At 41.6% G+C, this 25,519-nt stretch overlaps 1 protein-coding gene across 5 annotated transcripts in view; it reads left to right on the top strand.

Annotated features, from left to right (window-relative positions):
• Positions 1-25,519, top strand: part of THSD7B (thrombospondin type 1 domain containing 7B) — an 837,579-nt gene that overhangs the window by 476,269 nt on the left and 335,791 nt on the right. For all 5 annotated transcript variants that reach the window (XM_084778453.1, XM_084778450.1, XM_084778452.1 and 2 more), the window contains 2 exons: positions 16,807-16,936; positions 22,445-22,548. In XM_084778453.1, coding sequence (XP_084634579.1) covers positions 16,807-16,936; positions 22,445-22,548 — 234 coding nt within the window. The remainder of the gene's footprint in view (positions 1-16,806; positions 16,937-22,444; positions 22,549-25,519) is intronic.

The raw sequence follows: 25,519 nt of genomic DNA, 5'->3' as shown, positions 1-25,519 counted from the left end.
GAAGTATGCCAGGTGTGATGGGATAGCTGTCATTTAATCTTTCCAAGCTAAATTTAATTTTTTGATACCTGAATTCAGTTATTATGACTATACTTTGAACCATTATGGATAATAAGCCTATGAGTGATGGTTACACTCATGGCCAGCAGTTCTACAGGGAGCGTGTTTAATGCTAACTTCCAATGACTGTCTCCATTCATTTCATATGCTATCAACTGATGAATTGCACGGGGCTGGCATTTAACTCTGTTCATTCCGGCACCTAATTATCTCCTGTCTTGAGCATACCTCTGATTTGCTCATGTACAGTGGAAAGCACTAGAACTTGTTAAAGTCCAGCAGAACTGTGGTGGACTCCAGGTGTTGCTACCGCTTAACTGTATTAGTTAAACTCTGAGAGTCTCGGGGCTTATATGTAACATAGAGGTAACATGTGGCATTTGTGAGGCAGTATGCCAAGAAGGTACTTCTATCCCATGCAGGGAGGCTAGGTCAGCAGTAGTTATTTGGAGTGATTTCCTCCATATTCTTTATAATCTGTTTCATATCTGAGTGTAGAATCCATGATGACTCAAGTTCAAGCATCAAGAATTATGACTTTTAAAAATAAGATACTCTTCAAGGTTTCTATGACCCTCTAGATCCTTCTATTTCCCCATTCTCCTATACTTCTCTCACCTAAAGTCCCAATAGGAAGTGCCAGAATCTATCCCAATCCTCTGGTAAGTGAAGACTTTCATGGGGCATCCCTTTTGGGCTAGTGTCCAATTATAAGTGAATATATTTCATGTGAGTCTTTCTGGGTCTGGGTTAACTCACTCAGGATCATCATTTCTAGCTCTGTTCATTTGCCTGCAAATTTCAGGATTTCCTTGTTTTTAATAGCAAAATAGTACTATTTCATAGTGTAAATGTACTACAGTTTCTTTATCCATTCTTCAACTCAGGGACATTTAGATTGTTTCCAGGTTCTGGCTATTATAAATAAGGCTGCTTTGAACATGGTTGAGAAGAACATCATGGCAGGCATATCTGGACACAGGGGGCTCTGCTCAAACTACTGTACCAATCAAGGACAATGCATGCAGGAAACATTGAACCCCTATTCAGATCTAGCCAGTGGACAGGACATTCTCCACAGTTGTGTGGGGTGCAGGGACTGGCTCTGACATGAACTCTGGTGCCCCATATGTGACCACTTTGCCTTGGTGGGGAGGCCTGGTGGCACTCAGAGGAAGGATAAGCAGGCTACCAGGATGAGACTTGATAGGCTGTGACCATATGGTGAAGGGAATAGGGTGAAAGAGGTCCCCTTCAGCCACAGTCATAGGGGAGAGGAGTAAGGGAAAAATGGGAGGGAGGGAAGAAAGAGAGGATACAACGGATGGGATAACAATTGAGATGTAATATGAATAAATTAATAAAATATATTTTTTTAAAAGAAAGAAATAGGGAGGGTGGAATGGGAAGATACAAGTGAGGGGATGACAACTGAGATGTAATCTGAATAAGTTAATTAAATATAAATTAAAAAAATAAGATACTCAGAAATTTGCATGCATCCGTGTATCTTAAAGAGAGAAAAATGGCCTTTTAACAGAAAACAAGACAGTTTAGTAGTTACATATTGAATTGAGTTTCACAGATTAGGAATTAGGTTGGCATGTGGCCAACATGGCCATACTTCATCTTGGACTGTGCGGAGTCCTGCCTTTTCTGCACTCCTCTTTCTTTCCATTTCAAATCCCAAAGAATTGAGAATCAGTCAAAGTAGAGAATGGAAAACAGCTGATTCACAATTTTGCATCTCCTGTCTCAGCGTGCACCAGACAGCTGAAGCCATTCCTGGAATGAACACCTCTACTAGCAGATCAGAATCTGTGTGTCTTCTGAGCAGACAGGCCACCCAGAAAAGGGAGAGCAAGAAATCAGCCACACACATCTAGTTCTTTCTCCCAGAGCCGTGGTACTAATGTCACATGGACTCCCCAAAGCAGAGCTTGGAAGAATACAGGAACTGAGATGGCTAAGCTTGTGGGGTTTCCTCTGTGTGGAAAAGATCCCTACTGGGAGTCCCCTATGCCCTCCCACATGTGGAACCACACCCTGCCTTGCAAGCCTGCCCGCTCCCACTCCTTGGCATCATCCGTTCTGACCAGGCCTCTTCCATTGATTTCAGACTTGCATATGCTGTTCCTTCTCTCAGGCATGTGCACTGGAGCCTCTTCACACCTGCTTTGCTCCATTCCAATGCCATCACCTCCGAGAGACCCCGACCCACTGACTTCTGCAACTCCTCTTCTTTTTCTTTTCTTCATCACTGGAAGACTGTTCAGCTGTACAGAACTGTTTTCAATCGATGGAAGAGGAACTTCAGACCTTAGTCCTGGTCTTTTCCTAAACTAGTGACATGTGGCTCCATAACCATCCACAGTGCAGGAAGGTCCTGAACTCGCTGTCACCTGTGTGATCTGGAGGAGGAATAAGCAATGCTCTGCAGTGCACTCTGCTGCTGAGCTATGGTGTAAGGTAGGCTTGGAACAATGGATGCCTTTGAAAGCACTTGCAGCCCAGGAAGGAAGGGGTCAACAGCTTACAAAGTCATGGAACCTCTCTGCTGGCTTCCTTATAGCACTAGCCCCATTATTCTGACCTGACTGTGAGCTCTGGATTGTGCAATTCTGAACAGTGGCTGGATTTTTACTAAGTGAATACTACCACAGCACTGTATCACTACTTCAGGAATTATTTACATTGAACTTACTATATACTAATTTTATGATGATTGCTATCTACATTAAAGTGAATACCATGAGGATTCTTAACAGACTTCTAAATAAAGGACTAGGGAATATAAATGCATGTTTCTTTGCACCTGGATTAACATAGGCATGTGTGCAGACAGAAGTAACTTACCATAATGAGGCTATTGAGGAATATATAAAAACCCTGGGCTTTGGTCCATCGAGTCACTGGGCAGATGCTGGGTTTAGAGACATCAGGCAGTAGGGGATGTATGTGCGTGTAGCAGCTGGTCTTGCTAAAGGGTAGCATAATTGAAGGAATAGTTACTAGTTAAGAAGCAAGGATACTTAACACATATGAAAGACTGATAAGAGAAATGGTCAGATACGTGGTAGACAGCTGGAGAAAATATTTATACCAGTCTGAGGAATCTCAACATTATCTTGAATTCTTATGGAGCAGTTTAAATGGTAAGCCTCGATGTGATAAAAAAATCACACTTGGTACTTTTTTACAAACCAGCATAGTAAATAAAGAGGTGAGACAAAATTGGAAGCTAGTGGGGAAATTAGGCAGCCACTCAATTATGAGGACAAGAAATGAGAATCATTTATTTCCCTGAATAGATTATGTGGCTCTCAGCAAAGCAAACAAATGAGCATACACAGCATTGTTTAACAGCATGTCCTTGTGGCCTGATGACCATAACTCAGCACCATTTAATAGTATCCTCATGACCTGGAGCATGCTGGGAGTGCTGAGTCTGCCATCCATCCTGCAAGTCCACACTCCTAGGTGATTATGCAAACACACTCATATGGGTAAGGTATTTTAGTGCCCAGAGAAACAAAACAAGACTGGGGAAGTATCAAAAGTTCAAGCCAACAACCTTTTCTACCTGCTATGAGAGTTTGCTTCCAGCAAGCAAAATATTGGAGAGTAGCCATGGAATTTCCCATCTGCTCTTGTTATGACCTATGAATAGTTTACAGGGCCCCATCCAAATGAACGTGTAGGCTCTATTGCTTAAAAATTATAGAGATTTTAAGGCTGTAGCCTCAGAACATGAATGCACTTACATCCTGAGCAAATCACATGCCTAGGATGCTAAATACAGACCTTAATGGTTCCATCTAGTGTCTGGGAACCATCAAGAATAAGTTTTGAGTTTTGATTCCTGCAAATAGTTGCAATATCCAATGATTCATCTATTTATATATTATTGTATTGGAATGCAATTCTCCTTGTCTGACCTGTGAAAAAATAAGGATTGGAGAAACCACGACCTGAAAAATGTTCACTTTGCCAATTGGCAACAAGGCAGAGCCTTTCATAGCAGACAGGATGACCCAGGCTTCCTGGCTCCAAACCCTGTGTGGCACTTACCTAGACTTTGAAGAAATACAAAACATATCAAAAAGTTGAACTGACAAGACTAGCAATCTGTTCAAGTTGGGATGAGTCAGCTCCCACAAAGAACCTGGTAGGTGATGGGCACAGGGGTTAACTTTCTTTGTCTTAAAGGTTATGTTTTCTGTCCTGAATATCACAGTTAGTTTCAGCTATCAGCTTGAAACAGTCCTGAATCGTGTTGTGGGGAAACAACCTCAAGTAAGGAATTGCCCGGATCAGACTGACCTGTGGCTCTGTCTGTGAGGTATTTTCTTGATTGACATTAGAAGTGAGAAGACCTTACCAAGTGTGGGCAGTGATAGCCCCATGCAGGAGCCCTGGGCTGTATAAAACAGCTAGCTAAGTTCGGCAGAGAAGCTAGCCAGCAAGCACTATCCACCCATAGTTATTGCTCCAAGTCCCTACTCTGAGTTCTTGCCTTGGATTATTCCATAACCAACTGTGACCTGTAAGCCGAGCCAACAAAAAAAAAATTCCTTTCCTCTCCGAGTTAGTTTTGGTCAGGGTTGTAACAAAGAAAAAAAACAAACAACAAACAAACAACAACAACAAAAGCTAGGACACTGAACTTTCTTAATTACAAAAAAAAAATTGTATTATTGTTTCATGGAGAAACAATAGGAGGAGATGAACAGAATTTCCTTTTTAAATTTTTTAAGTTTATTTTTAAAAATGAATTCACTTTATATACTATTCGTAGCCCCTTCCCATGTCTCCTTCTGGTCCCACCTTGGTGCCTTCTTCCCTCCTATTCCCTTATCCTAGTCTTCAGAGAGGAGGAGCCCTTCTCCCCTACCAACACACCCCAGCCTATCAAGTCTCATCAGGCCTGCCTGCATCCTCTTCTTCTGTGGCCTGGTAAGGCACCCCAACAGGGGGAAGTGGTCAAAGTGCAGACAACAGAGTCCATGGTAGGGCCAGGCCCTACTCCCCTTAATAATAGGGAACCCCTATTGAGACTAAGCTACTTGCCAGCTACATCTTTGGGGGGGTGCCTTAGTCCTCTCCATGCATGGTCCTTGTTTAGTGTAGCAGTCTCTACAAGCCCCCCTAAGCCCAGATTTGTTGGCTCTGTTGGTCTTCTTGTGGAGCCCCTGTCACCTCTGGGTCCTTCGATCCCCCTACTCTTCCATAGGGCTCTCTGTGCTCTGCCCAAAGTTTGGCTGCTTCGATGCCCTGCTGAATGGAGTCTTTCAGAGGACCTCTAAGGTAGGCACCTGCCCTGTTCCCTCTCTTCAACTGCATTCAGTATATGTTCTATTTGCCCTTCTGAATGAGAGTTAAGGGCCCTCCCTAGGGCCCTCCTTGTTATTTAGCTTCTTGAGGTCTGTGGATTGTAATATGGTTATCCTGTATTATATGGCTAATATCCCCTTATGAGTGAGTACATGCCATGCGTGTCTTTCTGGGTCTGAGTTACCTCACTAAGGATGATCTTTTCTGGTTCCATCCATCTTCCTGCAAATTTCATGATGTTCCTCTAGAAGAGTCCAGAGTTCCTATACAGTTTTTATCTTCTACTCAGAACAGTATGAATCGTAACTCCACAATACATGAACGGGGATTCCTAGTATCTAGCAGGGTCTCCTTTGTTCCTCTTCTTCCCAGAGTCAAAGCCAAGATGGATGACAACCATCACTCTTCCTCTCTATTGGACATGAGTTTTCTTCCTAGGCCACAGTCAAAGTGTGTTTATTCTTCTTGTGTGGGGTGATGTGTGGTGTGTGTGTGTGTGTGTGTGTGTGTGTGTGTGTGTGTGTGTGTTAAGGGGCAGTGTTTGACTAAAGCCTGCTCTGTACTCTGGCCACAGGCTCTATATTATGTTTCTTAATTTAGTACAACTGCCTAAGAGCAGGGCTCTCACCACTGCCACAGAGACAATTTCCTGAGGGCTGGGGTGCTGAGATGCTTTCTCCTTTTCTTGCTTTTATAAACATGCATTTGTAAAACGTTATGAAAAAATTTCAAAGGAAATCACAAGGGAAACAAGGAATGTGAGTGTAACTGAAGGGGCATGTCAGCCGATGGTAACGCAGGAGAGATGAGTCTGTATTAGTATTTAAGAGAATCAGTGTTATGATGTGCACTGTGTTGCCATCGCATTGTCAATAGTGTCATTGTGGCTTTGTTTTTTAAGGAAAACTCTTTTGTTAATTATGCTGAAGCATCCATATGGGAGTATTATAATAGTGGATTTTTACAAAACTGATTTTGCTATATATGAGTGGGTTGGGTTGTAAAAGATGTAAACTTACCCATGAGCTGATGATTTCTGCTGGTGCTGGTCATCTCTGGGTTCTTTTGATAAGCTCTACAATATACAAAATAAAACAAATGCACTTAAAGAAAACCAAACGGTTCCTGAGTCGTAGTTTCTCTGTGCCAGGCAAGTTTTACAAGGATGTCTGTTATTCGCTACTAATGTCTCCATTTTACCATTGATGAAAAAGTATGTTGTGAGTGGCTATGTATTTATTCATAGTCTTTTTTAATTTAACAACCGTTTGTGGGGTTGCCTACTGGGTTTAAAGAGCTACAGCAAGACTGAAAGTATCTCATTGTTCAGTAGAAGAGTCAAAAATGGGAATGAAGTTTTACCTATACATGCATGGGGAGACCGAGGGATTCCTGAAGAAGGAGATGGGGAAATCTTGAAGGAGCTGACCTTCTGCCCTGTCTCTAGGGAGGCAAAGGAAGTATATAACTGTAGAGACAGGAAACAAACACAGCCCAGTGGACCTCATGCAATGCTGGTTGCTCACTAGATACCAGACCCTGAACTAACTACTCAGTCTCACACCACAAACTGAGGACTCCTCCTCTGAGGTGCCGAAGACTAGCAGCATTATGGGTTGGGAATGTTTCTTTTTCCTTGGGAGTATTTTCATGACCATGGTGACATATCGTATGCTGGAAACCGAGCAGACATGGTATTTATTTTTATCTACATGCATTGTATATGCATAGCCTGGAAGTTATTTTAGATGGTGCTCACCTCAGTGCTCACAAACTTTCAGATTTTCAGATGACAGAAGTTTAGCCTGGGCCTAATTATTATGCTTTAGAGTTTCATTAATGAAATATTTCCTCCCTTTGAGGCACTAAAAAATAATCTCCTAAAGTTTGTCAACCTCGGTTTCCAAACTCTATGATTCTAAAAAGTCCTATTATAATGTCAAGTCTGAGCCAAATATGGGGAGGGGTTATGATTTCAAATGCTGATACTTCATGTAATGGCTGCAAAAAAATAACAAAAAATTAAGAACCAGTATAAACATACCATATGCATAAATGTGCCAATAGGCTATGTTTACCTTCTAATAAAACCTATGGTGAAAAAGGAAAAATTTCACTGTTTTGATATCAGAATTCTTTCTTTTAACCCACCCTACTACTTAATATTCCCCAAATAAAAACCATACTCCTAGAACTAATGTTTAATATCCATGCTATACCTGGGACCTTGTGCACAGTAGACCACTTTGTATACATCCTTGAAGGGACATTGAGAAGCCAGCATTTGTGGAGCCAAGCCACAGTGGCTGGTGGTAGCTTTCAAACACAGCAAGCTTAATCACAGCAGATAGCTACACAATACACTTCACCCTCCTGTGAACAAAATGGAAGGAGTCAGAGAGCCAGGCTATGCAGAGCTTCCCACTTCCTGTGCCTCTCTGAGCTACGTTTTCCTCCTCCCGTGACCCAGAAGTGTCACCTGCATGGAATCTGTCCTCTAGCGTTTAATACAACCTCATACATAAACAGCATTCCTTCCTGACCCCCAGGACCTAAAGCATCAATAGCACTAGACAGTGTGAATTACTGTAAAAAAAAAAAGTTGTCCTAATAAGTCCTCTGGTATTCCTGGGTGATGGTGGTGACAGTATCTTGAGTCTCTGTTGCACAGGGCATCTGCGCCCCAAGAACCTGTTTGAGTGCAGCACAACATGGGGTTTTGGTCTTAATGCTGATGGAGCACAACACATTAGGAACCCTGTAGCAGGCAGCCACTCACCACCTCATCATCTAAAAGGAAAAGAGGTCAAGATGAGGGCAGGGGATGGATAAATCCCTGTCATATCAATGAGAAGAAAAGACGAGTGAAACTCATCAATGCAAGTGATGTAGTTAACTCCCTTGTTTACAGTACACATTTCTAATGATACCCATTACAATGTGCTTGGCTGGAGGGCAGGTGGCAGTTTTAGATGGGTTCAGATCTGAAGTGATTTACTCAATGCCTTGGTTCCCTGCGGCTTGGCTAAGCATACTGTGTGTTCCTTTTTTTGTTCTACCTGCTAAGTGAATGGTGGACTTTGCTATAATTAGTCAAAATCAGCTTTTTCCTCACCCTGAAAACTTCTCTTGTTGTCACCATAAAAACACAGACATTCTGATTGAACTATTTGGCCTGTAGGGGGTGGCAGTTTGGGACAACATCTCTTGAGATTCTTCTGATTTGCGGCCAGGCTTAGCAACAGAAGTTGAGTAGGGCCTTGCGATCAGGCGTGGGTGACTTGCGGGATGATGGAGAGAGTACAAGCTCAAGGGCTGTCCATCCATGCTCTGTAAGATAAGCTCTTTAAACTGTAGGTGTTTTAAGAGAAGCAATGTTGCCTATGTGGGACTTTGACAGTGGGAGTAGGGGTGTCTCTGACTCTTTCACCTGACTAGGGACCCTTTTCTGTCTACTGGGTTGCCTTGCCCAGCTTTGATGTGAGAGTTTGTGCCTAGTCATACTGTAACTTGTTATGCAATGTTTGGTTGATATCCCTGGAAGGTTGGATCTTTTCTGAAGGGAAACAGGATGTGTGCATCTGAAAGTGGCATAGGGGTACTGGGAAGAGTGAAAGGAGGGGAAATTGTGGTCAGGATGTATTGCATGACAGAAGAATAAGAGAGAGAGAGAGAGAGAGAGAGAGAGAGAGAGAGAGAGAGAGAGAGAGAGAGATTGGGGGTGGGGCTGGGGAGAAGCAGCAGTGATCAGAGAAAGGAAGTAGGAGAAAGTGGAGAAAGGCCCTGGAAGTTAAAAATTATTGCTTAGGCTTTATCACGTACATGGCACTTACCAAAGAGAGAAAATGTTTATTTGTCTTGACTCCTATCTTGCGTAGTTTATGCAAATATAAACATGAATTGCTCCCTCTGAAGTATATGCGAAAGGCTTACACAGAGAGCATTTTAAGTTCACTGGTTGCTTCCCCTCCCACCCCACCCCCCATCTCCACCATTTGCAAGGTGCTTTAAATCCCATTTAATCAGGCATCCCTAACAGCTGCCCTGTGAATTGGCCAGGCAATATTACCCACACAGGACAAGTAAGAAAATTGAAGTTCTGAGGTGTTAAGTGCATCGCCCAAGGTCATGTAGCAGCTCAGTAATGAGCTGGGATTAGACACCACCGCCCAGAGGTCCTGCCTGTTGCCAGTTCCATTGAATTTGGTTTCTGCTGCAACGTGAGGGATGATTATGAAAATTTAAGAGTACAGAAGACGCGCTTTTCCGGCAATGTTTCAAAGTGAAAGAAATAGATGCATAAACCAGAGCCTGTTTCCCGCATTCCTAGAAAGTGTGACAGAAGAGCTTGGCAATCTCGCTTAGTTTCACCCGAGCATAGATGGGGTCTGTGGCTTCCTGTGCATCTTGAAGTTCTTCAAGGCTGTACTTGATGTCCCAGCTCTGAACACACGGTGCCAGGATGAATAGGAAGGAACTATATGAAAAACTTTCTGCATGAAGCTCTTCTGCTACTTTTTTTTTTTTAAACCACTTATGCTTCTGTTTCTCCTTGAACAAAGAGTGAGAATACAAGGCTGGTGGCCTTTGGAAAATCAATGCAGAGCTTATATTATCATCTCTGAGCCCACATAGAACTGTATGAAGGTTTTCAAAGAGAAAGTTTGCGTTGTTATCTGCCCACTGAGTTTCACTTTTGCCGCGCAAGGAAATTGCACAATGTGGGTATGTACATCCCAGTTTCTCGCACAGAACCCAGCTGAATGACCCATAGACAGCAGATGCCTGGTAAATATTTACCAACAATAACATCACTGCATATGCAAGGGTTTCCTTCTGAGACCTCAAGAGTCTTGATGACCTCCTATTCAAATGGGCAATGGGCTAGCACCAAATCCCTGATTTTGTCCATTTTCTATAAAGGAAGGCAACTCCAACTTTCTCCAAGAGCTGTGATGAAACGGTAGAGAGGCATTCTCTTATTGTGTATAGTTACCCAGGGATGTAATGAAGAGACTCAGGCTGCCCTACCGCAGACTACAGTCTTTGCCAGTTGATTGACAAGCTGAGTGTGAGCCCCTTTCCTTCATGCCCACGCACTGCGCTGAGAGGCTGCCAACTCTCACTCACGTGTAGCATTTATTTGTGATGCTTCTACCCTAAGCACCCATCTAAAGTACATTTCCCTTCCCCTGTAGTTCTTAATTTAATGATTCAGGAAGAAGAATTCTAGGGGCATCAAATAGTACTTACTCGCCAGATGGGTGAGCTGCTATCTCAAATCATATTTGGATTCAAAAATATAAAAAGAGTCAGTGGCCAGGTAATGTAGATGATTTGGGGAACCGCGGTGTAGTCTGACTTTTATACACTCTTAAAATGAAATCCTGGGCTTCAGAAGAAGCCAAATCTGGTATTTTTCTTACATTCAAATAGGTGATGGTGTTGATAATGTTCGTCTGAGTGGTCAAAATGTTTATGCAAACTGAGGCACTTGTAAAAGTACACCAACAAACTATTGCTCTTCAAGTCAAGACAGCAACATTACCCAGGACTTTTCTCAACAAACAAGGCATCTGACCATCACATCTCTTCCTCTTCATTGATAGGAGAAGGCAGCTCACTAGGAACATAAGGTAGAGAGAAGTTATTGATGGTCACCTCTGAAAGCACACACTATGGAATAAAAGATTAGCCTCTAACTTCTCTTCACCTTTCAGAAAATTAGAGCTGATTCAACTACTGGAATGTTTTACTCACTCTGTTTTCTTTCTTCTTACCTTGTTTCATGAACTAAAATTGCACTAGAAAAGGTCACCATCCTGGGCAATGTGCATATGCTTTATATGTGATATCTCATGACATTTTTACATCAATCAGAAACAAGAAACATTTTTTATAGCCAGGGAAGTTGTAAAGGAAATGCCTGGATTCTAGTAGCTACTGGAGTTGCAGAGGGGTATGTGTGCCTAGGCGGTAGTTACTGCATGGCTGCTTATAAAATGTAGATCCTAAAATATCATTGGAATCATGGTGGGGTTTTTTGTTTTTGTTTGTTGTTGTTTTGTTTTGTTTTGTTTTTTGTTTTTGTTTTTGTTTTTTGCTTCCAGATGGCTAGAGAGGACTTACTGGCATATTTATTTCTTGGAATGGCATACTGTCTCTGTGAAAGGGAGTAGGCTGAGAAGGAAGGGTTCATGATGGAATGCTTGGAGGAGCATCAGTGTCATGAGGCATGCTGCATCCTTGAGGTCTATCAACAGTGGGGACATTTGAGAGGCAGGAGGGAGCGTTAGATGGGAGACAAGAGGGGAAATCAGAATGCTGCCTGTGATGTTGCAGTAACTCCTGTTTTACTAATAGCCAACCATCCTGTTTTATTTTTATATACCCACTGAGCTCCAGGAGCTTCCTGCCATGTGTGTTCACCTGGGTCTCATAGCTTCACCCCTGCTCTGTCAGGCATGCTCGCCATCTGCACTAGCATGTTCAGTCAGTTATAAACTTAATGTCTATTCATTATTCCAAAACTCTAATTGAATAACATCCAGCATCAGGGATCAACACTTGGTGGCATTTAATTCAGTGTGGTGTACTCCAGTCTACCTAACTGAAAAATCTCCCACGTCATTTTTCATACTTATTTCTTCTGATTTTGCTACCATTTGTGCTGGAAATTGGTGATATAAGCCCCCACAGTAACTCTATAAATATCCCTTAGTGTTTGCAGCCCACTCACATGTATTTTCTATGTTAAATCTAATTCTTGATCTTTAAATTGCCATCTTTTCTAAATGTTACATCTTCCCACTATAATTAATAACTTAAGCTTAATTATCCCTGATGACTTAGTGATGACAGTACATGCATAAATCAAAACTGAACTTAAGAGAAATGTTTGTTAGCCATAATCATTCTTAAGCAATTGTTTATTTTGCAAATGAGCGCTTTAATTTATTGTTATTTTTCATAGGCCTAATGAGGTGGGAAACATCACTCACATCATTGATATTTGAGCCTTCTGCAGATCTGAGGGCAGCTGAAGAACTGTTTGAAAGGAAACCTGAAACCATGAGCTGTGATTGGAACTCTTTCCTCTGGAATGTTCCCTCTCTTAGTGGAAAGATCACAGACTTTGATGTCTGTGTATGGCAGTCTGATTGTATAAAAGTGATTTTTAGAAACTGTTTCCTTCTACCACTGTCCAGTTCTTATCTGTAAAGTGGGAACAATAATAATGATAGTGTTAATAATACTAATTTCATTCCCAGGAGTCATAATAATAAAACAAGGCAGTACGTGTAAAATGTTCAGAATGGACTGACATTAAGCTTATGGACAACTCCTGAGAACCTTTGGTTTCATATGTATACGTAGTCCAGGTATCTTCTATCTGCAGGCCACCGTATCTACTTCCACACCTGCTCCTCAGAAAGTATCTCTCTGTGTAGTGTGTAAAGGAAGAATGCGTTGTCTGCTGTGATTTCATGAGAGGACCCTCGGTTTTGCTTACCTTGACTTGTCTGCCTTCACACCATGCATGGAGGCTGCCAAAGCCTTTGCTTTTCTTATTTGTCTTGAGTAGATACAAATTCACAGCCCTGAGGCTGGCTTCCCCACTCAACTTGGGCACACTGCCCGCCATTGCCTTTGCCACAGGGATCACTGTATCAAATCTTTTACTCGTGACAGACTCCTGGAAAACCTTTCAGGACTGACTGTTCATTATGACCATACAAAGAGAAGGCCATAACACAGAGAATTTAATGGATGTCCTATACATCCTGGTACTGTTTCCATATCTCAAGCTCCTTATTAATTCTAAGCCCATCTTTAAAGTCATATATATTTTCCTTCAATTATATAAAGAGACCATTATTTTCCCCTCTATGAGAATTTACCCATATGCTAGTTGATTTTTTTTTTAACCATAGAATCCACCTTTTTCAGCTTCCATCTGAAAAACCTATTAGTGTAACTCTTACACAGACTTTGAACAATTTACTCTGGAGTCACACCATCTAAGCAAAATGTGTGTGTGTGTGTGTGTGTGTGTGTGTGTGTGTGTGTGAGAGAGAGAGAGAGAGAGAGAAGAGAGAGAGAGAGAGAGAGAGAGAGAGAGAGAGAGAGAGAGACAGAGAACTGAGTCTATTAAGCCCTCTGGTCATGCCTTCACTGGTTGTTCTCTATGTCTCTGTCTGTCTGTCTGTCTGTCTGTCTGTCTGTCTGTCTCTTCCTTTTCCCTTTGCCCTGACCCTATTCAGGTGCTTCAATTAGGGTTGTTTCCAGGGTAATGAGTGAATGGGTTCTAGCCAGGAGCATGAGCAACTGACTAGTGACTAAACGAGGGACGAAAATGCCCATCTTACCCCCTGCAACCATTAACTGCCTGTATATCCCCGTGGAAGGGGCAGGCCTTCCTCAACAATCTTTATCCGCCTTTGTAATGCTGTCACACAGCTCACTCATTTCTTCCCATTATTTTGGATATATATTTCATGTCTCCCAAGGTAATATCTGAGTGGCATACATACAAGCCCACACTCATGTACAAAGTCTAGCTAAAGAGTAATGTCTGGAATGATTGAGCGTGTTTGGGGAGACTTCCTCCTAACTTGTGACTATCTATAAGTGCTGTCAATACCCAGATGAAGAGACTGTGATCCTGAAGCAGCATTTCAGTGACTGTTGCTGTTCCCTCACTCTTTCCCAGCCCACCTGGGGAGGCAGATGATCATACCATTTGCCTTGTTTGAGAGCAGCTCTCTCCTTGGAATTATGGCGCTCCTTGGTAGGAAACAAGTCCTTCAGATGGGACAGTTTAATAAGGGGTAATTTCCATGGAATATACAATGTTATCCTGATCTAACAAGGGATGATGGTTGAGACCCAGGCAAGAGACATTTGGGATACTGATCGATGATAGGGAAGGATGCAAGTACCGTAACCAAAAGGCAGAGACAAGTGTTAATAAAGATGTGTAAAAACAGGAAGGGTGGCTTTCGGAAGATGGGGGAGGGAGCAGCAGGGAGGTGACTGGGAGGAAGGTGTCTAATGGAGTAATCATTATGATCTCTTGTCTCCTGCCCTCTTTTGGTCCCCTTCCCAGTCGTGTGACCATCATTCCATTAGACAAACCTCAAACGAGCCAGTGTGCAATAGGGCTGATGGCATCCTGGCATGGTTAGCTCCCTCCCCAGGTGCCCAGCAGGTTATACAGGGACAGCATGCATCTGGAGAGCAAATGGCGAAGAGCCTATACATCTTCACTTCTGGCTCAAGGTCAGGACATGCACAGATGCTAGGTTCCTCTTTCCTTCTGAAGGTCTCACAAAAGACAGGAACGGGTTATTTTCAGGAATAAGAGGAAATATTGCCCTTAGATAGGAGATCAAAACACATTTGTAGAAAACAGACATAACTTGCAGAGAGTGTGGCCCTAACTAGCATAAGGTGGTGGCAACTGAGAGGAAAATCCACTGAGTTATGGGGACTGCAAACCAGTGGAGACTGTGCAGATAGGAGGTAAGAGTGAGGAGTATGGGCTGCAAACAACTATTGGCTACTGAATGGCTAAAAGATAATAATAAAAGCATGAAAATATCTAAATAATTGTAAAAACTGAAAATTAGTGGAAGGTAAATTTCCATCAACTACAGCAGAATACCATCATGTAATTTTCAAGGTTGGACATCAAGAAGTAATAACAAAAGCAGATGATTTAAATTAAGTATAAAAAGAATAGTTGGACGTGATCCTTCCGAGGCGGGAGGCAGAGGGAGGGGAATTGTGGGTCACTTGTCTTTCTAGGTAAGTCTTCTTGTATTAATGAATTTTTAAAAATCCACCTGCATGCATAATTGCCACAAATGCTCTTTCCTCCATTTGATTTGCTCCATTTAGTTTACTGGCTTCCTAGAAATTAACTTATTAACATGGTTAAGCCCATTACCTGTCCCACATCTACCAACTGGTTCCTTTGTCTTCTGCACACACCCATCTTCATTCTTTATGCCTCCTGTGCCTCTCTCTTCTCACACTCCCCACTTACACACACACACACACACACACACACACACACACACACACACACACACACACACGTTTTCTCGTTGAGAGCATCATGGCTTCCCCTATAGGTTCTGCACACTGCCACGTCTCAGTCTTTTTCCTTGACTTGAAATGGTTTTGTCCTTTGTGCTTTAATTTTGCTATGTAGCTGTCTGTGCTTAGAGTAAAACCTTTGGTTTTCTAAGCCAAACAATAAATGATTTCTCCATCTTCTGACCCTCCTTACACTGCGTGTGTCTTTTAACTACCAGGGTTGTATCTGCTGCCCTTTACTTCCAGTTCTATTGTAAGTTCTGTCATACTGGAATTTTATTTGAAATTCTAAAGCTGGTAGTATATTTTGAATATAGTGAATGAAATCTTTGCTAAACATGGTAACATAGAGGACATTTGGTGGTGGTGGCATCTGATGGCAGGTGGCAGAGGGCATCTGAAAACTGCACCGAGTGACATGTCCAAGGGAACACTGTGGTATGCCCAGTCAGTAGCCTACTAATACTTCTCAGAAAATTTTTGAAGTAAACAATATTCTGTCCTCTTTCAGTTGTACTGTCTTTTCACAAACATATTGATTATGAAGACTAAGTTACCTAATAAACTAATACCTATAAGTAAATCAGATACTATTAGAATTGCTAATTTTAATAGAAGAGTTGTTACTATATAGAGCAGTCTATAAAGAGAAACTTCATACTGGAGGAAGGAGATGAACAATGGAAATCCAGGCCCTTCAGCTGCTCTCTGAGCTGCAGGAGGGGATATGAGCCCCACACCATGATCTGGTGTTCTTATGTCACCTGATGTGTAAGGCATCATCAAGTTAAAATGCATTTGGAGCTGGAGAAATGGCTCAACACCGAAGAGTATTTGTAGCTCTTGAAAAAGATGAGAGTTTTATTATCAGCACCCAAAAGGCAGCTCAGAGCTGAGTGTAACTCTAGGTCTGGGGGTTAGATGCTATTCCCAGGTATCCATAAGGCACTCACTAGGTTCATAGACATCATGAAGGAAGACACACACACACACATACACATCAAATGTAACACAAGGCTTCTTTTAAAAGCCACTTTAACTAAAAATACATTAGGACCATAGAAAGCAGTTTTTGACCATAAGAACATACAAATCTGAAATAACATTTGAATTTACAGTGCCTCAGCGCAGAGCTTCTTGCCCAGGAGGGTGACTGAGCACCAGCTCCCAGCATTCACTGCCCTCATCTCAGCTTCCCATTACAAATATGCTTAGCTTAACTCTTTGTCACTTTGCTTCCAGGTGCTACTTGGATTTGATCTGTGCCGATGTAACAGGGACTATAATTTTATTTCTCATTTCCTTCAGGAAATACCACAATAAAACAGTCTCGATACAGGATTATCATTCAGGAAGCAGCCAATGGAGGTCACGAGTGCCCAGATACCTTATTTGAAGAGAGAGAGTGTGAAGATATCTCAGTGTGTCCTACATACCGGTAATGAGTTACTTTTGAATTTCCTTAGGCCTGAGCATAACCGTACCATATTTTCTCTTATATATGGTTGCTTAGTGAATTTCTTAGGTTGTAACATTTTATACCTGCAAATGTTCAGTAATTTTCTTTTCTTTACTAGAATGTATTCAAAAGGAATAAAGAACATGAATACGTAATTAATGGCAGAGTAAAACTGGAGCATGATTGGCTATAAGTGAGCTATTGGGATGCTGCCTCTTCTGCAATTAGCTCTCTAGATAATGATCCAAAGAGAGACAGGATTTTTATATAGAACACACACACACACACACACAAACACACACACACACACACACACACCACAGACACACACACACACAAATGTATAAGATAGACACACACAATCAGACACAAACACATATAAACACATAGGCCCATACAAAATATATACACAGGATACACATACACACAAAAAGATATATAGATACACAAAATATATGTACATACATATAAACAGATACACACATATGCAGACTTACATACATGAACATAAAAATGTATACACATAGAAACACGTAGACACAGACATACAGATACACAGACACATATACAATCACACACATAGACACATACACATAGCTAGAGAAATACACAAAACCACATATATACACAAATACACCCAGACTCACATACACACATACATAAACACACACAAACACCATATAAACACATACACATTCACACAATCATATACATGCATAACATGCACGTACATATATATACATGCACATAGACAGATACACACAGAGATACATAGACATACATATACATGCACACAAATGAACACATGCAGATACATATACATACATGTGCAAACACAACATACAAATGTACAAAATACCACCACACCATAAAGTACATACTTACCCTGTTTCTCTTATCTTAGAATTTACAACAAGCCATTAAAGAGCAAGCTGGTTATGATAACATGCACCTGTTCTCTGTCTCTTGGGAGACTGAGGGAAGAGGATCATGAGTTCAAGAGATAGATAGATAGATAGATAGATAGATAGATAGATAATTAGATAGATAGATAGATAGATAGATAATTAGATAGATAGATAGATAGATAGATAGATAGATAATTAGATAGATAGATAATTAGATAGATAGATAGATAGATAGATAGATAGATAGATAGATAGATAGATAGGCCTCCAGTCTCAAAAATAAATAAGATGCATGTTTAGTAGCCAATTGGATAATAACATTTTTATTCATTCTTGGTAAATTTCTTTTTTATGTCTTTTTTACTATAATTTATTCACATTACATCCTGATTCTTATGCCCTCACTCTTATCTTCCAATTCCCACCATCCCTCCCTCTTCCACCCTATTCCCCTCCCCTAGACCTCTGGTGGGGCCCTCCTTCCTCACAGTCTGCCGAGCCTCATCAGGGTAGCCTGCATACCCTTCCTCTGTGTGTCCCCAAGGTACTCTTGGTACATTTCACCAATATATATAATGTTTCTTTGATGATACTTATCCCCAACTCCCCTCCTTTTAATAAGAGAAAAGGGTTAATACTTAATTTTCTATGCTCCTTCTATCTTCCCTTTTAGAAATTAGTAATTACTGTTTATGAAACCATATCCAAATTTCTTTTTCTAGTCTTAATCTTTCAGTTTTTTACAATTTGAAAGTTTCAAATTCAATGATACCATTGCTTTTAAATAATCTTAAACATAGTCGCTGATTTATGATAATGGCTCGTGGTTTAAAATTCATATAGTTTTACCAAATCACTCAAAAATGTATTTTTGAAAATTTATCTAATGTTTTATCCTGATAATTTCAGAAACTGTGTCTTAAATCTGTGAGGCTTAAGCGCTAATTTATTCAGGAATAACGTAGTTTCGTTGCACTTCCAAGGAGAGCTCACTTCAGGTACGATGTAAGTGTACCACCGAGAAGTGCAACCCCACTGCTCTGTCTGTGTTTCACGCCATCATGCCAATTTGATGGACAGTTTGGAGAGGATGGAGATAATCACTGGGATCAGGTCCAGGCTGTCCCTGCTCCCAGAACCACGGGGGCTGCTGTGGCATCACTGTCAGCCATTACCCATTTGTGCTTTAGGTAAATATTGAAACTCCTATGTCCAGAACAGCACTCTCAGGGAAAGTAGCCAAGTGAAAAACTTAGCCAAATCTGATGTTATCAGACATTTAAATCAACCCAGAGCCATTATGATCTGCTGAAATCTCAGAAGCCATTGGTGGACCAGTCGGTTTTCCCCCCTCCTTGCTATTTGGCAGCCCTTCAATTTAACTCTGTGTGTTTGAACTGATTTTTTTCCTTATTTACCTCCTGCCATTTCCTTAGAAACCACTTCTGCCTTATGCAGTTCCTACCTCCTGATGTGCACGTCAAACTGCATCCAAAGGAACACAAGTCTCTGATCCTCGTAAAAGATGCTGTAATGCTGATTCACTCTAATTCCAGTTAGAGTGTGCTTCCCCTACACCAGTATTCTGGGTAAAGCTATCCTAAAACACAAGTTTAGGTAGTGTTTGTTTGCTTTTAATCACTATCATCTCCTGGTTCATTCACATAACCAAATTAAGGCTATATGTCCACTTTTACCAAATTAGAAGAGAGGTGACATGCCAACTAGGTTATCCTGAATCATTCAGTACATTAAATGAGAGATTAAAGAAGAGAATGACATAAAGACATTAATCTTTATACATAATTGATGGTGAGACATAACCAAGAGCCAATGAGCACATAACCAGAACAGTCCAGTCTCAGGCTGCCACTTACTGTGAATGAATTGTAGTTCATTATCTCAAACCTGAGACTGTACCAAAGGCACTCTGAAATCTCCTTCCATCCCTTTCTGTCTACACAGCTCACTAAACTAGAGTGAATACACTGGCTTCACGTTGGCCTGAGAAGCCTGTGTGAACTCAGCTTGAGGAATCCACACGAATAACACATGCCGATTCACCACCTGAGCTATTGTGGGTGTGACTATGTTGAGGGAATCTATGTGTAATCAAAGTACATTAAATCCTGTGGAAGTTAATAGCTGATTTATCTGATCTTGAACATGCTGCCTGTTTAAGTTTCATGATTTCCAACCAAACTCTTTTGTCATTTTCATTTAAGAAGCCATCTGAAGGGGATCAGTGATGTTTTTCATTAATGGTCATAATTTTTGAGGAGCTATAAAGTGTGGGCCAGTGGGCACAGTAGCTCCTGTTTCATCTGAGTTCTTGGCTTTATAAGAGACAGACCATAAGGGCACACTAACAGAAAGAACAAAATCCACTCTCAGACTTTGGCCTTGAGTTTTCTGGAATATTGCGCAGAAGTAATTTTAAGAGCAGAAGCCTTCCTCTGTGTGAAAAATAGACACTTTTATTAACTTCAGGGAGCTAAGCAGAGAGAAGCCAGATGGCTTCCTTAGGGACCATTTCCTCAGAGGCAAGCAAGTCCTGCGATCTCGTCTGGTAACATGCGTGCTTCTTCCCGGAGATGAACTTGGGGTAAAGTCAGTCCCTAGAGGAACCTTTTGCATTTCATTCCATGACTCTTGGAAATGGCAGAGTTATGCCTGGACCCTAAAAGTACCATACTCAGAAAGAAGACAGAAGCACAAGAGCATGGGTGGAAGTTTGTGCCCCAAGATTTCAGATGGTCAAACTTTGAATCTTCTGTTTTAGTAGGGCATGTGGATTGTTCCCCTTTCATCTTGACATTTTTTAATGGCTATAAATAGGCAGAGTAATCTGTGTTTTTTTTTCAGCTTCTCCTTTCAGTTTTCTATACGAAAATATCAAATTCCCCAAAGGAGAATCACGGCTGTAATCAGGAATCTGGTTGGAGAGTGAAGTCAACAGTTCAACTCTTACCATCCTTAGCACTCACTAAGGCTGGATTTTTATATTCTTTATTCATTTATTGTAATACACATATGTGTGAATGTATCAGTATATAGATATGTATGTATATACACACACACACACACACACACACACACACACATATATGTATATATATATATACATATAACGTTTTTATACATATATGTGTTTAAGGCTGACTATTTGGGCTTGACAACCTGTCATGGAGTATATCTCTGTAGAAAACATACTCTTGCTCTTTCTTTCATTCTTATAAAAATTTGATTTATTGTGATTTATTCACATTATATCCCAATTGCTATCACCTCACTCTTATCTTCCCATTACCACCCTCGCTCCCTCTTTGGCCCTATTCCCCTCCCCTAGACCTCTGACAGAAGGGACACGCTCCCTTGCCATATTACCACAGCAAGCAGGTCTCATCTGGATAGCCTACTTCTCCTTCCACCTTCCTCTCTTTTCCCCAGGCCTCCCCACCATGGGTAGGAGAGGCAGTCCCTGTTCCCTTCCCACCCTCCATGTGGAGAATGAGCTGTCCATTGGCTACATCTGAGCAGCCGGTCTAGGCTCTCTGCTTACAATGTCCTTGGTTAGTGCATCAGTTTGTTTAGTGCTTCCCTTGGGTCCAAATCCCCCTGGGCTTGATGGTCTCATTGTGAAGCTACTGATCCCTCCAGGTCCTGACGTCCTCCAACTCTTCCATGGGACCCTCAGCACTTAGCTCAGAGTCCAGCTATTGAGCCCCAGTATCTGTCCAATTCCTTTCTGGGTGGAAGTCTCCCAGAGGACATCTATGTTGGGCTCATGTGTGTCTTTCTCAGTCTGAGTTACCTCACTCAGAATGAAATTTTCTAATTCCATCCATTTGCCTCCCCAATTTCCAGATTTCCTTGTTTTTGATAGCTGAATCGTATTCCAGTGTGTAAATGTACCACAGTTTCTTTATCCATCCTTCGGTTGAGGTACTCTTCCTCTTTCAACATCAATTAATTACCTGTAGTTCTTTATGTAGGACCGGGACCCTGGGAAGTGTCTTATATTTGTATTGGCAGGCCATCGGATGGTGTCATTGAGCAGGCCTTGTCAAGGCTGCCATCTTTTTGCAATTTCTTAGGTACAACTTTCCTGTCTTATATAGAAGTCATTATCCCAGTGAAGATGTCCTGATTCTCTGGATCTTAAAATCCACTATCTCCTCATTCAGTGGTACTCCCTGAGACATTGTAGGTGTATGTGTTGGGGTTGGGTCCCGTATGGTCGGCTGTTCTTTGTACTTTGAACCACTGTGAATGTGTCCAATACTCTCAATTTGCTGCAGAAAAAGATTTCTCTCATGAAGGGTTAGAGCTACACTTATCCATGGGTATAGAGATAAGGCTTTAGAATGCAGTTAGAAGTTACAGTTGCCTGGGGTCCATGACCTCACTAGCCATAAGTGACTGGCAAGGCTTATGGTAGCAGACGCAGTTTGTTTCAAACCCAGGCTAATTAAATCCTGGTCTTTCTATTTCTGCACTTCTAAGTCAATATCTCAAGTATTTCCTCTGCATATTTGTTGTGCTAACAGTCCTGTTCTGTTCTTCTTTGTGGTCACAGGTGGAAACCACAGAAATGGAGCCCTTGTATCTTGGTTCCAGAGTCTGTGAGACAGGGGAGAGCAGGCACCAGCGAGGCGTGTGGGAAGGGGCTGCAGACAAGAGGTAAGCAGAGTTTTAAATAGCTTTGTGTTCCTGTGTGGTTTAAAGTCGCACTATTCTGTACTTGCTTGTTGACTCTTCTATTTGGGCAAGTTGGGCTATTTCTGGGTTGAGGCATTTATATTTATCACTAAATTTACTCTTGGCATTAGTGAGTGTTATCAGTTAAATATCAATTAACTATCACCTTTCACTGCATCTCAGTACTAAAGCAAAACTGCATAAATAACTATATCTCAATCTCGACTGACCTCAATGTCTATATTGTGAATATATGTTGGATATCAGCCAAGGTGTTAAGGAAATGCCAAAATCAGATATGAAAGCACATTGCACTTTGTTTACATTGCATGTTTCTGTGCTCATTCAATATATGAATAAAAACATAACTGGGTGAATTGGCTAATATTAATGATGGCTTAAGCACAGTTGTGTGTGTGTGTGTGTGTGTGTGTGTGTGTGTGTGTGTTTACTGTGTGTAATATGCATAAAAAAGAAAGTATCAAAATTTCTAAAAGGCATTGTGATAGGCTTTTGTGTCTGAAATAATAGATGTTTTATTATGAACCTCTAGGAAGGGCAGCAGAGCTTTGTAAAGCACCCAGTGACTCAGGCTGGCTCCTTTTCTGCCTCACTCTTAAGGCAGGGGCTAACTATATGGGGCTTGGTAGGAAGCGATTTATTCTGAAAATAGAATGACTTTGTCACTCATGTTTTTCTGACTTTTGTCGGAGCCTCTTGGTTTGTTATCCAGACACAGGACATGAGAGGTTGTGGCATTGGAAAACAGTGAGAGGGCAGAGGAGATGAAGGGCCAGACTGAGACCCAGAGAGCCTTTGGGGACAGCTCAGTGTGGACTTACAACACTCAGCTCTCTTCCGTCGTCGGCTTTTGCCACCTTACAGGGCAGCCTCCCTGCACTTCTAGCTCCATTCACGCAATGAGACCTAGACAAGATTGGATTTCTTTTTCTTACTTACAGATAATGACATTTAGAAATCAATATTGTCAGGTTGCACGTTGGCTATTCTTTTTTTTTCTTTACTATATTAATTATTCATTTTACATCCTGGCCATAGCCCCCTCCCTCCTCTTTTTCTGGTCCTGCCCTTCCTCCCTGTTTCTCCTATCCTCCTCCCTCCCCTGCTCTTCTGAGAAGGGGAGCCACCCCTACCTCCCCACCTCAGCATGTCAAGTCCCATCAGGACTCAACACATCTTCTTTCCCTGTGGCCAGACAAGGCAGCCCCATCAGGAGAAAATGATCAAAAAACAGGCAACAGAGTCCATGTCAGAAACATGCTCCAGCCCCCTTACTAGGGAATCCATATGAGGGTGAGCTACCCATCTCTGTTACATCTGTGAAAGGGCCTATATTCAGGCCATGCATGGTCCTTGGTTGAAGTGTCAGTCTCCATAGCCCCCGCTCCCCAGGCCCTGGTTAGTTGCACATTGGATATTCTTGAATGTCTATCAGAAAACATGCCCCTAATGCCCATAAAATCCTCTAAATATTAGTACTATGTAATTAATAGAAAAATGTGTCACTGTGCTTTCGAAAAGTTCTGCAGTATAAGAAAGAAAAGAATAGGAAGGAATCAAACAGAAAATCAATACAGAAAGATGAACACCAAACTTCTAGAGTTCAAGAAAAATAAAGCCAAATATATAAAAAAAATTATCATATAAGTAATCCAAGAAAATAAATAGCCACTTTGGGAAACTATACATAGCTCGATTGAGCAAGGTCAAAATAATTGAGAAAGGACTTACGTCACACCCATCATTGTGAAATTGAGAGACGTAGGAAAGTGATGTGGTCCCCAGCATTCCAGATGAATTTACAAGCCTATCTCCTGCACACAGGAGTTCTCAGCATCAGTTTGGGAAAGTAAAGAGAACAAAGCAATCCATCGAGGGCTAATAAACTGGGTCTTACTCTGCATCATAAGATCTCCCAAGGACCAAGGCAAGGGAAAATATCTTAGGAAACCAAAACCCCCTAAAGTTTGCCTGATATATCCCATCACCAGAGGTATAATATGAACGAACTAGCGCAATTGGGAATCATCCTTGGAACGGATACCATTTTCCCTGGAAAAGAGAACAGCGAGGGGTAAGCCCAAGACCAAAGTAGTGCACAAGCCTGGCCATAGACAGTACAGGGAAGCACTGCCAGCTACATCTGCGGCCGCTAGTCCTAATCTCACTCTGATGTTTCTGTTCTACCGCTGAAGAGAGTCTTGTGTGTGGAAATTCTCTGTGGCTTACAGTGACATTGGATTCCCTTGCAAATGGTTTGTCTCTGTGTGTTGTGTCCACTTTGATGGAGCCTCCGTCTTCTCTCGGTGGATCCTCTGTGGCGCAGAGAGAGTATGACCATACAGTAAACTCTCATGAGTCACGCTCCCCTCTTGCCATTCAAAGCTGTTTCAGAAACGCAAGTGACCTCGCTGAGACCTCATGCTTGGCAGATTTGTTCACACACAGTTCACTTGCAAACACTGGGGCTAGCTTTGCTGTCATTTCTTCTAGTGTAAAATTTGTCACGGTGCCTAGAGCAGCGGTTCTCAGCCTGTGGGTCATGGTCCCCTTGGGTGTCAAAGGACCCTTTCACAGGGCTCACATATCAGATATCTTGCATATCAGATACTCATGTCTTGATTTATAACAGTAGCAACATTACAGTTATGAAGTAGCAATGAAATAATTTTACGGTTGGAGGTCACTGCTACATGAGCTGTATTAAAGGGTCACAGAGTTCAGAAGGCTAAGAACCACTGGTGTGGAGCAAGGCTTAGGTATATTTACACCTGTTTTTCTAGGATAGCTGTGAGATTTGACAGACACCCTAGGAGGGGAGAGTCCTAGCCCTGGCTTACCAGGCAAATCTATGACTTCAATTTTGTTTTGGGACTATGTTGAATTAACTCAGGAATAAATTTAGATATATATCTTAACTGCTCCTTATATG

This window comes from Acomys minous, assembly GCF_964271855.1.
Source record: "Acomys minous genome assembly, chromosome: 1".
NCBI lineage: Eukaryota > Metazoa > Chordata > Mammalia > Rodentia > Muridae > Acomys > Acomys minous.
Note: the sequence above shows the minus strand (reverse complement) of the source record. Positions and strands in the feature narration are given on the sequence as shown.